We start from the raw sequence: 15,607 nt of genomic DNA, 5'->3' as shown, positions 1-15,607 counted from the left end.
CGGTCCCAAAAATTACGGCTACGAATACCGTGACAAACAAGGAGAAGTGCACACGACGTGCAAAGTGAAAGGACTGACTCTGAATTATCGTACCAGTCGTGTGGTCAACTTTGGTGTATTGAAAGAAGCCTTGCAATCGGGAGAGGATGGAAACTTTAAAGTGACCACCTATCAACCGAACAAGATTGTACGTTTACCCACTCACCACATCGTCAGTCGACCCTTGGAAAAAGTCTATCAAATTGTATACCAGAAGCGAGTGCGACTTCCCAATCATTTCACCTTACCGTACGGTCACGTCGGTATTGGTCTGTATATAAAAAAGGAACCCTAGGCAAGATCGATAGTTCATTGTGACTACCAAGACCGAGCGAACAAGATGAATACTTTGAAAGAGGCATCGTTCCAGTTTGGGGATTGTAAAAAAGTTGTATCTTCCTCTAGTGTGACTAATATTGGATGGATAAGACCCATGCATTGCGACGGAAAATGTCCGGAAGGAAACTGCGATTGTCCATGTGGTTACCATTGTAATTGCGTAACGGAGTTTGCAGACGAGTGCGATTGTGAGCCTTGCGATGGATACGATGCTGTACCTTGTGACCTGAGCGATGCCGTAAAGCATCATGGGAACTTTGTTCTCACTGCCCCTATCATGGAAAGGGATGCTGTGCGTGTCAAACCTGAGGGATGCGAAAGCGATGCCGCTCGTCCTCTTGGACATTTTACTGGGTTTCGTTTTAAAGGGGAATGTTCACCTTCACGTCTACCCCCCTACGGATGTCATCCAACCCTGAGCAAACTCATACTCATGTCACTCAACCCTCATCGAAACGAACCTGTGAAAGACGAATATTCGTTTCCTGTGCGTTTGTCGGAATACTGCGACTTTGAAAATCGTCTTCAATCGTTCAAAGGAAAATGGCCTAAGTATCTGGGAGGACCGATCCCCGAAGAATTAGCCAGAGCCGGATTTTTCTACTTGGGCGAAGGAGATAAAGTCAAGTGCTTCAGTTGCGGTGTGTCACTTCACCACTGGGAACCGCAAGATTCGGCCTACGTAGAACATGCTCGATGGTCACCGAATTGTCATTACTTACCCTTAGTGGGACCGAGACATTGAAGTAACTTACCATGTCGTTGACGAAGAAGAAACCAGATTGGCTAGGAGTCAAATGTTGGACATCACCGAGACCAGTATTTAAACTTCATTTCAAAAACGATATTGAATCATTACCTAAAGAACTACAAGAGAAGATTTACAAGGAAGTTTGGCAGGGGTTTGCCAGAGTGAAATCTCAATGGGTCACTGTAGAACTTTTGTGTCGAGAAATTCATAAGAGGAAAGTGAAAAAAGTCAACCAGTGTGTTAGATTTCTTTGGGTCAAGGGTGCATTCCTCCTATTGTATCGCTTTAGACCGTTTACATCAAAAGAGTTCAGTGACATTCTTGGACGTTACCCTGAATGGCAGTGGTCAGAAATTACTCACTATGTGGATTACTTTTGTGAATTGTACGGACTGACCTATTCATGAATACTTTACAAGAGAACATTCGTGCTTTGCCTGTGGAGTTGAGAGAGAGGATTTACCGAGAGCTGGTCAAAATACAAGTGAAACGTAAAGAACAATTGCATCCGTTACGTCACCGGTGTTTGAACCACTGGTACCTGAAGGCTATACAAGGATTGATTCAATTGAAAGTGTTCCATCGGACAGACATTGATCAACGATCCTCTAGTTTTAAAAAGGATTGGTTTGGTTTGGACGATTGTAGTTACATCATTGTAAACGTACTGCATCGAATTCCAGAGGAAGAGTTAACGAATTACCAATATCTTGAACACAATGTCAACTTAGTGAAAGAGGAAACTTCTGAACGAATTGTACTGTGTAGATTAGTGACTCAACGATTTAAATTCGACACTGAAGTGAAACCATGTTTGTGCAAAGAGTACATTTCTTGTGTCAGACCAAAGAGGATTTAGTATGACCTATTCATGGATACTTTGCTAGAGAACATTCGTGCCTTGCCTGTGGAATTGAGAGAATGCATTTACCGAGAGCTGGTCAAAATACAAGTCAAACGTAAAGAACAATTGCATCCGTTACGTCACCAGATCTTTAACCACTGGTACCTGAATGGTATAAGAGAACTGATTCGTCAGAAATTGTTTCAGTGGTCAGACCTTGTTCAATACTTCCAGGCCCCCGATGATTCACGTGTTGATCATTTTGGTTACTTCGAGATTCACCTAGAGCAACCCATTGAGGAAGACGAGGTAAAGGATTACCAACATTTGTTACGTGGAATCTACTTAGCGGAAGAGGAAACTTCTAATCGAAATCTGAAGTTCAGGTTACAGTATGCAAGATTTACATTCCCAACTGGAAAACGAACATCACTGGCTAGAAAGTACGTGTATTCTTTTCGAAACAAAGAGACTATAAAAACAGGCTGTTATGCCACGACTTATGTCGTATGTAATCCAACAGATTCCGTGGAAGGAACTCAATGACCATATTCAAACCGTGGATCATTACCATCAATTATTACAAGAACTGTACCCATTCAATTTGGGACGACAAGTGGTGTGTGTCTTAGTGACTTGTTTTCTGGGATTTCGTTTACCAGCCGATTCTTTGTGGACTCTTTACGATCAGTACTTACCACCTCAATGGCCTTAAATGGTCACGAAAAACTCCTTTTGCTCAAAGCCTTGCGTTTTCATCTGGATACTTCTCGACCTCAACAGGAAAAAAAGATTCGTCAACTTTTAGCTACCCAAGACGTGTATGACGATGTGTGTGTAGCTTGTGACTTACATCCCCATTGGACAGATGTCCGTGCCTGGAAAGAATGGGGTTTTGAGGCTTGGACCCAAGAAGTGGCCCAGTATGCACGAGAGTTGTTCAAGGAAAAAAGTTACTTTTCAACCCGTGTTAGTGACGGTGCCAGAAGAACCCGTCACCCAGGACAGGACTGTCGTGAACAGACCTGAAAGACCCTTTCGGGAGGACACTTGTGTGACCTTACCCCCTACTATAGAACTGGTTAGAACATTACCCAAAACATGTTGTACAGACACTTGTGTTTATTCCACATTCATCGTTATCATGTGCCTTTTATTGTTGTACTTAAGCCTTTGGCTTTTATGTATTTTTGTCTTTCGTATTCATGTTTGAAAAAAAAACATTCAATAAACGTGTTCTGAAAAAGTATATAAACTCTTGTCTTGTTTGTTTTTGTGTCACAAGTGACATTTCTCACACCATGGCTACCTCTGCTGTCTCTGCTCCCTCTTCCTCCACTGTCAAAGTCATCGACGAACACTTAGATCGTGCCAGTTGGGAGGCTTGGTATCTTCGCCATCCCTTTAACATGCTCATTGCTGAACCTAGCGGTTCAGGCAAAACCGAATTCGTCAAACGTTTGATCGAACATAAACATCATTTGATCGATCGGACACCTCAACGGATCGTGTGGTGTTACAAAGAGTGGCAATCGGCGTACAACCTCTTGCGAGAAAGTCAAGGCGATTCCATCGTGTTTGTGGAAGGCATTCCTAAATAAGACGATGGCATCGTCTCTGACTCCCGTCAAACCCATTTGGTCATTTTCGACGACATGTTAGGAGAAGACGATGAAGAAATTAAATTGTGGTTCACGCGCAAAGGGCATCACCGTAATGCCAGTGTCGTTTACATCACCCAAAATTTGTTTCAACAAAGTAAAGCCCATCGCACCATCAGTCTCAATGCTCATTACGTGGTCTTGTTTAAAAGCCCTCGAGATAAATCGCAAGTGCAAGTCTTAGCCAAACAGTTAGGAACGCCTTGGCTGACTCAGGCGTACGACGATGCCACTCAAACTCCACACGCCTATTTACTCGTCGATTTGAAACCTACGACCCCCGAGGATTTGCGATTTCGTACCCACTTGTTTCACCACTGGTGCCAAGACGGAGGGCCTGTCCTGTACACGTCTCCGTCCTCGACTTCATTTCACTCCCCATGAAAAAATCTATAAAAACCTCAGACCCTTTTTCGTCTGTCTCACACAGTGTGAACATGACGTCCCTTCAGTCGCATCTTCCCGTCAAATTGATTCGTGCCTTGTATGGCATCAGTCGAGAAAAAGATCCACAAACACGAGCTCGTGTCTTAGAAGCTAGTCTCAAAGAAGTCTTACGATGGTTCACGGTGACGGCACGTCAATTACTCCAAGGAATCATTCAGATTCCTCATCAAACCAAACGCTTTTTCGATCGAAACAAAGTCGCTTTGGTCCAACTGGCTGATCCCCGCATCGACACTCAAACCAAAAAACAAATAATTTTGAAACCTGGAGGGAGTGGTACTCTAGGAGGGGTCATCATTCGCTCACTCTTAAGATGGGATCCTAATGCCCCCAAAGTTATCCCCAAGACAAAAGTCCAACGAAGCCCCAAGAAGAAAAAGAAAAAGACCAGGTCCCCAAGAATAATAACTTCTTCAGTGGCAGGACCCTCCTCTTACCAGACACCACCACCCCGGAAAAAGAAAAGAAGCCCCCAGAAAAAGAAACAGAGAAAAAGTTCTCAGAAAAAGAAAAGTCCACAGAAGAAAACTAGTCGCAAGAGAGGCACTTCGGTCAGGACGCAACCTTACACTCGCAAACCACGACCTGCCACAGCGGTGGCTGCTGCTCACAAAGTACCTTCTCCCAAAATCAAAGTCCATGAAAGATCGGGCATGTTACAAAGTTTACTGGATTTGTCCAAGCAAGAACTGGCTCGATTTAGTCCGTTACGTACCCCTGCACGACGTGTCATGCCTGTCCTCAAACTGATACGACGTAAAGACAATCAGTGGCGACGCGTTCCAGTATAAAAAAGGCCTGTGACCGAGTAGGGTATCAGTGTTTTTTAGGTGCTCCTAAAACTCAAAGATGTCACCCTCCAGAAAACCCCAAGGAAAGAAAAGGAAAGGACTGCCACCACGTTTAGCCAAACATGGGGACCTGTTATCTGTCCTGTCCAAAGCTTCTCCACCCCTACGAAAAAAACTCATTCAAACGGCCTCCAAAGAGGTCATCGATACCGTGTGCGAATGTTGTTTGAACGTTTTGAAAGGCACGATCCCTTTGTCCAAACACCAGAAACAATGCTTAAGCAAACATCGTCACGTTAATCGCCAAATGGTTCAAAAGAAAATTCCCATTCGTCAAAAAAAGAAGATGTTAGTGCAACGTGGAGGTATTTTACCTCTCTTGTTAGGCCCCATACTGAAAGGAGTCTTGGGAACCATGTTGGGAGGACTGGTGGGAGCAAGATAAAAAGGCCTTCGAAAGTCCCAAGATCTCAGAATCGACCCCTGACAACCCCATGGAAGGACGAAAACTAGCTTTAGTGCCTTACAAACGATGGATGGAATACCATCGGTGGCAAGAACAACACACCCCGCATTTACCTCCCAATCCCCATTTGAGCGAGATGTCCCAGTTACAACACGAATTGCAGTCCTTGATGGATCGCCAAGATTTGTCCGAAACAGAAAAATCGCAAAAGTACGGTCAACTCTTGCAACGACTGCAACTCTTTCACCAGAAAGCTTTAGACGAAACAGCTCTACCCACTTTGAAAGATTTTAAGACCTTGATGAAAAGTCCAGCACCATCACCAGTACCAGCACCAGTACCACCAGTACCCGTGACCAAGACAGAAAAAGGAGAAGAAGAGGAAGGGTTTCAAACTCCACCAGAAAAAGTACGCAAGTTAACAACACCACCTACCTCCAGAATTGGATGGATTAAAAAGATGATGGCCACCCCTTCTTCCTCACAAGAGAAAAAGAAAGTGAAGACAGAAGTGAAGACAGAAGTGAAACAAGAACCGATATCCCCCGCTCAGACATCCTTCTCCTCTTCGACACCTATTGCCGGTCAAACACGCAAAGCATTGCAATCCAAGAAAGTACCCCAAGAGAAAAAGAGTAGCATCCTCCAAGAGTGGGTGTCTTATTAACACACCAACCAACACAAAAAATGGAAAAAGTCTTAGCCAGCATTTACTACGATCCCTCCCATCCTGCAGGTTACGCAGGAGTTCAAAAATTGTATCGTGCTGCCAAAACTCGACTGAAAAGTCTCCGTTTACCTCAAGTGCAACGATGGTTACAAGAACAAGCTACCTACACTTTACACAAACCCATTCGACGCAAGTTTGCCAGAAGTCGCACCCGAGAGGAAGTTATCGATCATCAATGGCAAGCCGATTTAGCCGATGTCTCTCATTTGGCCAGCTACAATCGTGGTTACAAATATTTGTTTTGTGTCATCGACGTCTTTTCCAAATTTGCCTGGGTCGTACCCTTGACTTCCAAATCGAGCAGCGAATTAGTGCGAGCCCTGCAACGGGTGTTGAAACAAAGCGGTCGTCACCCTTTTCGATGGCAAACGGACAAAGGCACCGAATTTCTGAACCAAGCTTTCCAAAAAGAATTAAAGAAACGTGACATTCATTTTTTTACCACCGAGAATCCAGAAACCAAAGCCAGCATCGTGGAACGTTTTCAACGCACTTTGAAAGAACGCATGTGGAAATATTTTACGCATCACCACACTCTGAAGTACATCGACATCTTACCGCACCTGGTGCAAGCGTACAACCAATCTTACCATCGAAGCATCGGACGTGCCCCGCAAGACGTGACTCCCGACAACGAAGTGTTGGTGTTTGAGCGTCTGTTTGGTACGTCCCCGACGAGGGCTGTCCCCAAGAAAAGTGGAGTGTTGGCCGTAGGAGATTGGGTGCGCATTGGCAAAACCAAACGCACTTTCGACAAAGGTTACTTACCTAACTGGACGACCGAATTGTTTCGCGTCACTGGACGAGTGCATGGCCGTCATCCTGCCGTCTATAAATTGGAAGACATGAACGGAGAAGTGCTCAAAGGAACGTTTTATTTGCCCGAGTTACAACGTGTCACCAAAAAAGAAGACGACGTGTACGACATCGAAAGCATTCTCGAACGCAGAACCCGTAAAGTGGGCAAACGACGTGTCAAAGAAGTCAAAGTACGTTGGAAAGGATATCCACCCAGTTTCGATTCTTGGATCGACGCTTCGCAAGTCATCGACTATAAAAAGAAGAAGTGACCATCATGCCCTTTCACACAGCAGACGCAGCTACGTCGACCAGTCCTTCTTCACCCAGTTCTTCTGTGCAAGATTTACAAAAACAACCCTTGTGGGTGTGGTGTGGAGAACGTGTGCCTAAAACGCAAATCGTCTTTTTCTGCCAAATCTTCGTGGTGTATTGTGTCATCGGGGCAGCCATTGCCAATTTGAGTTTGCAACAAGGAGACAAACAATTGTGGACCATTTTATTGGGCAGTTGCATCGGTTACCTGCTTCCCAATCCCTCCCTGAAATTCTCCTCGAACGGGAACGTTGTGTCCAGTGCCAGTGCCAGTCACCACTCCAACCACAATCAGAACCCCATTTTGGGCGGAGACACGCCTCTGACGTCCATTAATAACCCCTCGGACAGCCACAGAACTCTGGAATTATGTCACCAAAACCAATTTTACTTAACCTTACCCAGTGACAGTTCCATGGAGGTGTTTCCCCACAACACGTTGTGCTGTTACACGGCCAAATTACCTCAGACCATCCCCTTAGATCACGAAGACCATTGGGAAGTGGCTTTAGTGGAAATGATTCACCCGACCCAAGTCCTCAATGTCCTTCCCAATCAAAATGTTTTTGATGTGGAAGTTCATGACGAACAATTGCAACAGTACTTGGATACCTATGGCAAATATGACAAGAAAACCCCTGGCACAAAAAATCAAAAGTACACCACCTATCACTTGCTCATTCCCCCAGGGTATTATTTTAGTGGTCAACATTTGGTCAGCACCATTACCTCCAGGTTTAATGTCGTGTTTCTGAAAGCTTTGGAAAGTGTCAAAAAAAGTGTCACCATTGAATACCACAAAACAGCTCGTCGCTTCTTGATGAAATTTGACGGGAGTAAAATCCTGTCCATTTTATTTTGTCCTGAATTGTTTGACATGTTGGGCGGAGACATGGACATGAGAATGGCCATGATGAAGAAAAACGAATCACCCATCGTTTACGACAACGAGTCTTTTAGCAAGTTATTTCGTGCCCCGGTAGAACTGAACCAAGGACTGAATTTGATGTTTGTGTACTCCGATGTCGTGGAGTATAACGTGGTGGGACACACCTCTGTACCGTTACTGCGTGTCATTCCTTTCAAAGTGGATTCTGCCACGAACGCTGACGAGGAAGGTGGAAACACTTATCACGTCCACCGCGAATTTGTCCATCCTCACTATTTGCCTGTCAGTAAGTCGTATTTGGACACGGTCAACATTGCTATAAAAGGAGATTTGGGACAAAATATTCCATTCACCAAAGGAAAAGTCACGGTGAAACTCCATTTTCGAAAACGGTTCTCTCACGATTCGTAAGTAAGTCATGTATCCAGTGTACCGAGGGGTTGCTCGACAGCGAGGACACGGTTTAGGAGACATGCTGAAATCGGCCTTTCGTTCGGTGGCTCCGGTGTTGAAACCGATGGTGACACGCGGATTGCACGCCTTGAAAGATGCGGCACTGACGCAAGGCAAAGAATTTCTCCAAAATGTCATCATCGACAAACAAAACCCTAAAGAAGCCTTCATGAGGGCAGGCAAAAATGTCTTGCTGCAAACGGGTAAAGACATTTTGGGCCGACGAGACACACCTATAAATGCCCTGCACGCTACCGAGTCAGGCATTCAGCAAGGACAAGGCAGAAAGAGACGACGAAGAAAACACCCTTTCACCAGACTTCAAGCGAGAAAGGCCAAGAAAAGAAGAACCGTTCGAGACTTAGACGTTTTCGATTATTGAGAAAGAGAAAAAAATGATTCACCGAGGGTCTTGCGCTTGTTCCAAGACGGAAATGGACCTGTTTGCCATGCCCCCCACCATGATGACCATGCAAGAATCCCAGTGGGTGGAATTTCATCCCGTCTCCTCTTTGACGGAATCAGCTCCCATCGAGTTTGAAATCAAAGGACAACCCGAAGATTACATCGATCTGAATAGCAGTTACCTGTATTTGAAAGTGAAAGTGATCAAAACGGACAACACCAATCCAGGAGGCGATGATAGAGTAGCTCCTGTCAACAATTTCATGCATTCCTTATTTAGCGAAGTGGACTTGTACTTGAATAACAAACTGGTCAGCAGCAGCATGGATACTTACCCATATCGTGCCTACTTGGAAAATATCTTGACGTACGGAAAAGAAGCCAAGAATACTCATCTGGATGCTTGCGTGGTATGGAAACCTGACACAGCAGGTGTAGGCACGTTTAGCGGCACAGTCCTGACAGAAGATGACAATCCTCACAATGTGGGGTTTAACGACCGTCGTAAGAAAATTCTGCAAGGGCGAAGTTTAGAACTGATGGATCGTTTGCATTTGGACATGTGGTTACAAGCAAAGTATTTGCTCAACGGGGTGGATATCCGTCTGAGACTGAATCGTAGCAGTGCCACTTTCCATTTGATGGCCCATGCCAACGAATACAAAACTATCATTCAAGAAGCCCGACTTTACGTGCGTCGTGTGGAAGTGTTACCTAAAGTGGGAAACGACGTCAGTCAGACGTTGAGCAGAACGACTGCCAAGTATCCGATACGACGCGTAGAAGTGAAAACGTTCACCATTCCTGCTGGACAGCGATCTATGATCGAAGATCATCTGTTCCAAGGACAGTTACCCAAACGTTTGATTGTTGGTATCGTCAGGAATTCAGCCTTCAACGGAACCCACGATCAAAATCCTTTTGAGTTTCAACATTACAATGTGTCCAAGATCGAAGTCAGTCGCGACGGCAAGACCTTGTGTACCCGACCCTTTGAGCCCAACTTTGGTGTCGCAAAGAATTATTTGAGATCGTACTTGTCCCTGTACGAAGCCACGGGACAGTTAGGAACCAACACCAGTCACGGTATTTCGTACGACGATTATGCAGGAGGCTATGCTTTGTGGGGTTTTGATTTCACTCCAGACCAAGGCAGCGACGAGGGACATTTCCACCCTATAAAATCCGGCCAGATTCGTGTGGAACTTCAGTTTGCAAATCCACCTCCAGATCACACAGTGAACATCATCCTATATGCAGAATTTGACAATACCATAGAAATCAACAGTTTGAGAGAAGTCATTCTAGATTACTAAAAGTCATGGAAGACTGTTATCCCTCTTTACCTAGTGGAGAAACTTTGGACATGAAATGTGAGGAGACTGTGGAAGAAGAAGAAGTGATCATGATGAAGTCGAGATGGCCAGAACAAGAAGCCCATTTAGTCTCCTGTTTTGCCAAACACTTGGTCCATAAAATGACGGAATTGATCAAGAAAAATTGCTATGGATGTCAAAACGATCATCCCAGTCAAATTCAACACGATAAATGCCTAATGTTAAGTCAAGAAGAAAAATTGGACGAGTATCTGGACGAAGCTTGGAGTCTCATCTCGAACAAAGACGTGTTGCACCAGTGGTATAAAGACTTGCGTGAACATTCTTGTCCACCATTAACCACTCAAGAGATCCATCGTATCGAAGCTCTCCTGAATCAGAGTGAGGAAACAGAACGAATAACCGTTTATTCGTCAGACATTTTCAAGCAAAAAGTCAGGATCGAATTGACGACTTATTATTACCTGTGAAGAAGAAAACACAAAACAATGGATACCTGGGAACTTTATTACCTTTTGAACCACAGTTCGTATACGGCTTCTTGGAATCCTGTCGTCTGTGCTAAAGATGAACTCCCTCATCGCAAACCTAAAGACCATCAAGCTTACGTGATCAACACGGACGACAGTCATCTCCCAGGAACCCACTGGGTAGCCGTCTACTTTCCTCAAGAAGGATGTGTGGAATATTTCGATTCGTACGGATTGCCCCCTTTGGAAGACGATATCATCGACTTTATGAGAAGAAATGCTCAAACCACCCGATTCAATAATGTGAAATTACAAGGCACAGATTCCTTGGTGTGTGGACAGTACTGTGTGTATTTTCTGCATCATCGCAGCCTGGGCTATTCCTTAGAACATTTAGTGACTCATTTCGATCCTCGTTCTTCTGCTAGAAACGATGTGAAAGTATATCGATGGTTTTGTGACCATTATGCTTATCTTTTGTCTCAAGCTAGGAAACGTAGTGTCCATCAATGGCCTAATGATTTCCAACAGTGGAAATCACAATTTCATTCACAACGTTGTCAGCCCTGTTTAAAGTAGGTTGTAAAATGAGAAAAAAATGTTTGTGATTTGAAAAAATTGTTTGATGTTATAGTGTTGGATTATTGTTAAAAATGTTAGAGTTGTTGTTTAGTGTTAAGTGATTTTTGAATAAAAAATGTTGTGTTTTGAAAAAATGCTTTTGTCTTTTGTTTAGCTATAAGAATGTTGGATTGATGCTCTTTCATTTCTTACTATCCCTCTCATGAACGTTGCGGCTCGAAAAACCGTGTGGGGGATGTTTTCCTTCACGTCCGAGCTTTGACTTTAAGAACCGGTTTGTTCCCAGTCTAACCATCCATTGTCGACTCATCCTCCTACGAAGATGTGCTCCAAACTAGCTAAGCTCAACGAAGCCTACGTGAATTTGCATAGGGTCAGACACAGTCTGATACCGAAGCCAGAAGAAATAGAGAATGTGAGAATGTTAAAAATCACTGAAGACCTGATAGAAGAGCTCTTCAGAGAAGAAATGAACAGGGAGAAAGAAGAATGACAGAGAAGTACAGACTTCAGAGACAGCAGCAACAGCAGCAACAGCAGCAACAACAGCAGCAACCTGAAGCTGACAGAGGCTTTGTCGATTGCCGTATCGACACCAAAGAGTTCTTCTTCTCTTTCCGAAGAAGCAGACCTATCGCCAGAAAGTCTATCCTCAGAGGACATCGCATTCTTAGAAACTAAAAAAGAATGCCATAGTAAAACAAAAAAAAACAGCCCTTTTCAGGGCTACCCAATACTCTAGAAAAGAAATAACGATCCATTTGCCAATATGTGTAGGTAGAGTAGTGTGAAAATAAACACTAACTCTTTTTTTAAAAAAATGTCAGGGTATGTGTTTGTGTGTTTGTAAGTGATTAAGTAAGTTGGTATGGATAGTAGATTAAAATAATGTCTTTTTTGGTGTTTGAGGTGTATATTTGGGGTTAAATTGGATTGCTTTGCGTATGTAAATAGTCTATTGAAGTGATTTATAAAAAATTTTAAAATAGTGATGGGTAGCATAAAAAGTGAGTGAGTGTTTCTTTTAGGTCCGCGCGTTGTTGTTGTTTTTTTTTTTTTTGGGTCATGATCTAGGTAAGATGAATTTTATGTTTTTAGGGGGATGTTTTCCATCACGTCCGCGCTTTCAGTATAAATTGAAACTCGCTCGGCAGTCCAGCTACCCTTGTTGATTGATCAACACAAGAATGAATAGCAGAATAGTGAAACTGTTAGAACTCCAGATGCACCTGGAATATGCCAGACGCATAGTAAACGAACTATCAGCGGAGGCTATCGTAGAAGAAGCAAGAATGAAGAAAGAAGAGGGGGAGAGAAGAGAGAGGGAAGAAGAGGAAAAGAAAAGAGAAGAGAGGATGTCGTTCAATATTCCCGAGACAGAGGATTGGGGTGTTGAAGCGAATCATCCTCCCTCTGCGCTCCCCAGAAGAAAGGTGAAAGAAGACTGGGGAAGAAGATGCGTGTGTGGCGCAAGGCCAGGAAGGTGCAACCATTAGATAGGTGCATCTGGAGTTTAAAAAAAAACCAACAGCCCTTTTCAGGGCTACCCAATACTCTAGAAAAGAAATAACGATCGATTTGCCAATGTGTGTAGGTAGAGTAGTGTGAAAATAAACACTAACTCTTTTTTAATAGTGAAAGTGTATGTGATTGTGTGTGTGTTTGTGTTTGTAAATGTTGAAGTAAGTTTGTGTTTGTAAATGGTGAAGTAAGTTTGTGTGAATAGTAGATTATGGGTTTATTTATTGATTCTTAGCGTATGTAGAGAGTATAGTTGTGGTTATATGAAATGAGAAAGTAGGGGGATGTTTTCCTTCACGTACGCGCGATGTTAGGTCATGATCTAGGTAAGATCAATTTTATGTTATTAGGGGGATGTTTTCCTTCACGTCCGCGCTTTCACTATAAGAACCCACAGTGTTCGTTGTTCAAACCATTCTGCAAAGAATAAAAAGAAGATGGCGTCAAACCAAATGGACAAAATACAAACCTTGCAAGACGTTTTAGACAACTTAGGAATAATGGAACAGATGCTAATAAGACTCGTTGAAGACCATTATTCCTATAGTCCCCATCGTGTAAAGATGGAAATTAATAACTTAAGAAAAGCAAAGGACAAGATTAGTGGTGTCATGAAAGAGATAAAGGAGGAGAAGGAGGATGAAGAGGAAAGAATAAGAATACGCAAATGGAACGAAAAAATTGAAAAAGAAGAAGAAAATGAAAAGAGGAAGAAAGAAGAGGAGGAAGAGAAGAAGAAAGAAGAGGAGGAGAAGAAAAAAAAGAAAGGGAAGAAGAGTGTAGGAGATAAAATAAGAACTTGGTGGAGAAAAAGAAGAAATTAGAAGAAGAAGAAGAAAACCCAAAGGCCCTTTTCAGGGCCCCCATATTTCTCGAAAAGAGATAGCCTTTCCATTGCCTACCCCTTTTTTTATTTTATTTTTTATTTTTTTTAAAAAAAAAAATAGAGACCCTCCCTATTTCAATTTTACATAGACCCTATACAGTCCCAGGGTTTTTTTGGCCATGTTAAATTTACATAGACCCTATATTGTCCCAGGGTTTTTGGCCATGTTAATTCCCATAGACCCTATATGTTCCCACGATTTTTCTCCATGTTAAATTTACATAGACCCTATATGTTCCCAAGGGTATTTTTAATGATAAGTCCCATAGACCCTATAAGATCCCCATTCACTACTAGCATTTGTTTCTTCTCCATAATAGTTTCAGAGTACGATATTCGGTTTTCGGAGGATTTCGACGCACTTATTGAGAATTTTACTAGTGCACCTTACCTGGTGAATTCCTCAGAAGTGAAGCCAAACGCTTCTGGAGTCAAGCAGGAGCTCATTGTTGCGGGTTTAGGTGATGATGAGACTGAGGGAACCACATTTATAGCAATCCGTGCAAGAAATGAAAAGGGTGTGTACAGCGAGATATCCAACATTTTGACTGCAGGAAAGGCGACCGGCTTCTACGTGACTACTTACGAGGAGACCAAGATTACAGAGAAGGAGAATAATCCTGCAACGATAATCATTATAGTAGCAACACTTGCTGGCATCGCGGTGGTCGCAGTTGCGGGAGTGGTATTGTTTTTCAAGATCCGGTCAAAGCGGAATAGCAAAGGTAAACAACAAGACTAATTTCCTCTTTGCATTATCTTGAAGTTTCATTCTCTTTTTTATTAGATGTATACTCACGTCTCAAACGCGACCCCTTCTCAAGCTTTGTCGCATTACATACAAGACTGAATTGTTCCGCATATCGTTCTTCCTAGTGCACTGCAGATCACTTGAGTATTATTGTGTGTTTATAAGATGAATACAAATAATATGAAATATGTGATTCTGAAAGTTGCTTGCTGGTTAAAAACATGAAGGTAGATTTACAGATACAATAATACTTCGATATTCATTTTAAGCTTGGAACAAATCGGAAAAAGCAAAACATTGGACTTTGCTGTCTTAATATGAAAGAATAAAATGACAGCTTTAGATTTTATCATTCAAGCTTGCAAAAACTTTCAGGTGTTCTTAATTTCAAGTGTATCTAATGCCTCTTCAAGTAATACATTTAATATTAGCTATATTTGCTTGATATTAAAGTTTGTTAAATAAACTCATAATTTCCTAAAGAATCAAATTGTAACGTTAATACATTAACACATTTATCTAGGTCATATTTGCAAATTATTTCAAATTTGCTATATATGGGCACTCTTCACGCATCAAAACTGTTAATGCATTTAATAATTAGAACATACACTTTTGGTGGATCATCTACTTAAACTTTTACTTTAGGCCATGGGAAGGAAAACGGCATCAGTGTTTACGACGGATCAAGATTTTAGACGAGCTTCAAATACATAGCTAGTATTACAAGGATAAATGTAATTAGCGTCCGAAAGGAGGATCCTAAATTCCATCCATTATTTGCTGCATTATCAAGACTTAGTTTGAAGAACTGACAATGAATCAACGCATTACGTTTTGAGAACTAGAAGAGTCGTTTCTATAATTGTATAATTTACATGTATATATGTTGGAAAAATAAACTAATGTGGAATAGCTTCATGATTGTTATTTTCTTTGTATGCGGTAGTGCATTACTTTATATATATATATATATATATATATATATATATATATATATATATATATATATATATATATATATATATATATATATATACGATCATTAATACATTAAAAAACCAAACAACACCCAAAACCTTTTCTACTGCTAGTCACTGTCTGTATCGTTTATACTTAGAAGCTAATGCAC

At 42.3% G+C, this 15,607-nt stretch overlaps 1 protein-coding gene across 1 annotated transcript in view; it reads left to right on the top strand.

The window, feature by feature from the left end:
* Window positions 1-15,394, top strand: part of LOC149799285 (calcium-activated chloride channel regulator 3A-1-like) — a 42,862-nt gene extending 27,468 nt beyond the window's left edge. Inside the window, exons 13-14 of the mRNA XM_089958583.1 lie at window positions 14,045-14,449; window positions 15,124-15,394. Coding sequence (XP_089814709.1) covers window positions 14,045-14,449; window positions 15,124-15,173 — 455 coding nt within the window. The 3' untranslated portion in view covers window positions 15,174-15,394. The remainder of the gene's footprint in view (window positions 1-14,044; window positions 14,450-15,123) is intronic.
* Window positions 15,395-15,607: the final 213 nt, after the last annotated feature.

This window comes from Sinohyriopsis cumingii, chromosome 5 (genome assembly GCF_028554795.1).
Source record: "Sinohyriopsis cumingii isolate HCF-2022 chromosome 5, ASM2855479v2, whole genome shotgun sequence".
Lineage (NCBI taxonomy): Eukaryota > Metazoa > Mollusca > Bivalvia > Unionida > Unionidae > Sinohyriopsis > Sinohyriopsis cumingii.
Note: the sequence above shows the minus strand (reverse complement) of the source record. Positions and strands in the feature narration are given on the sequence as shown.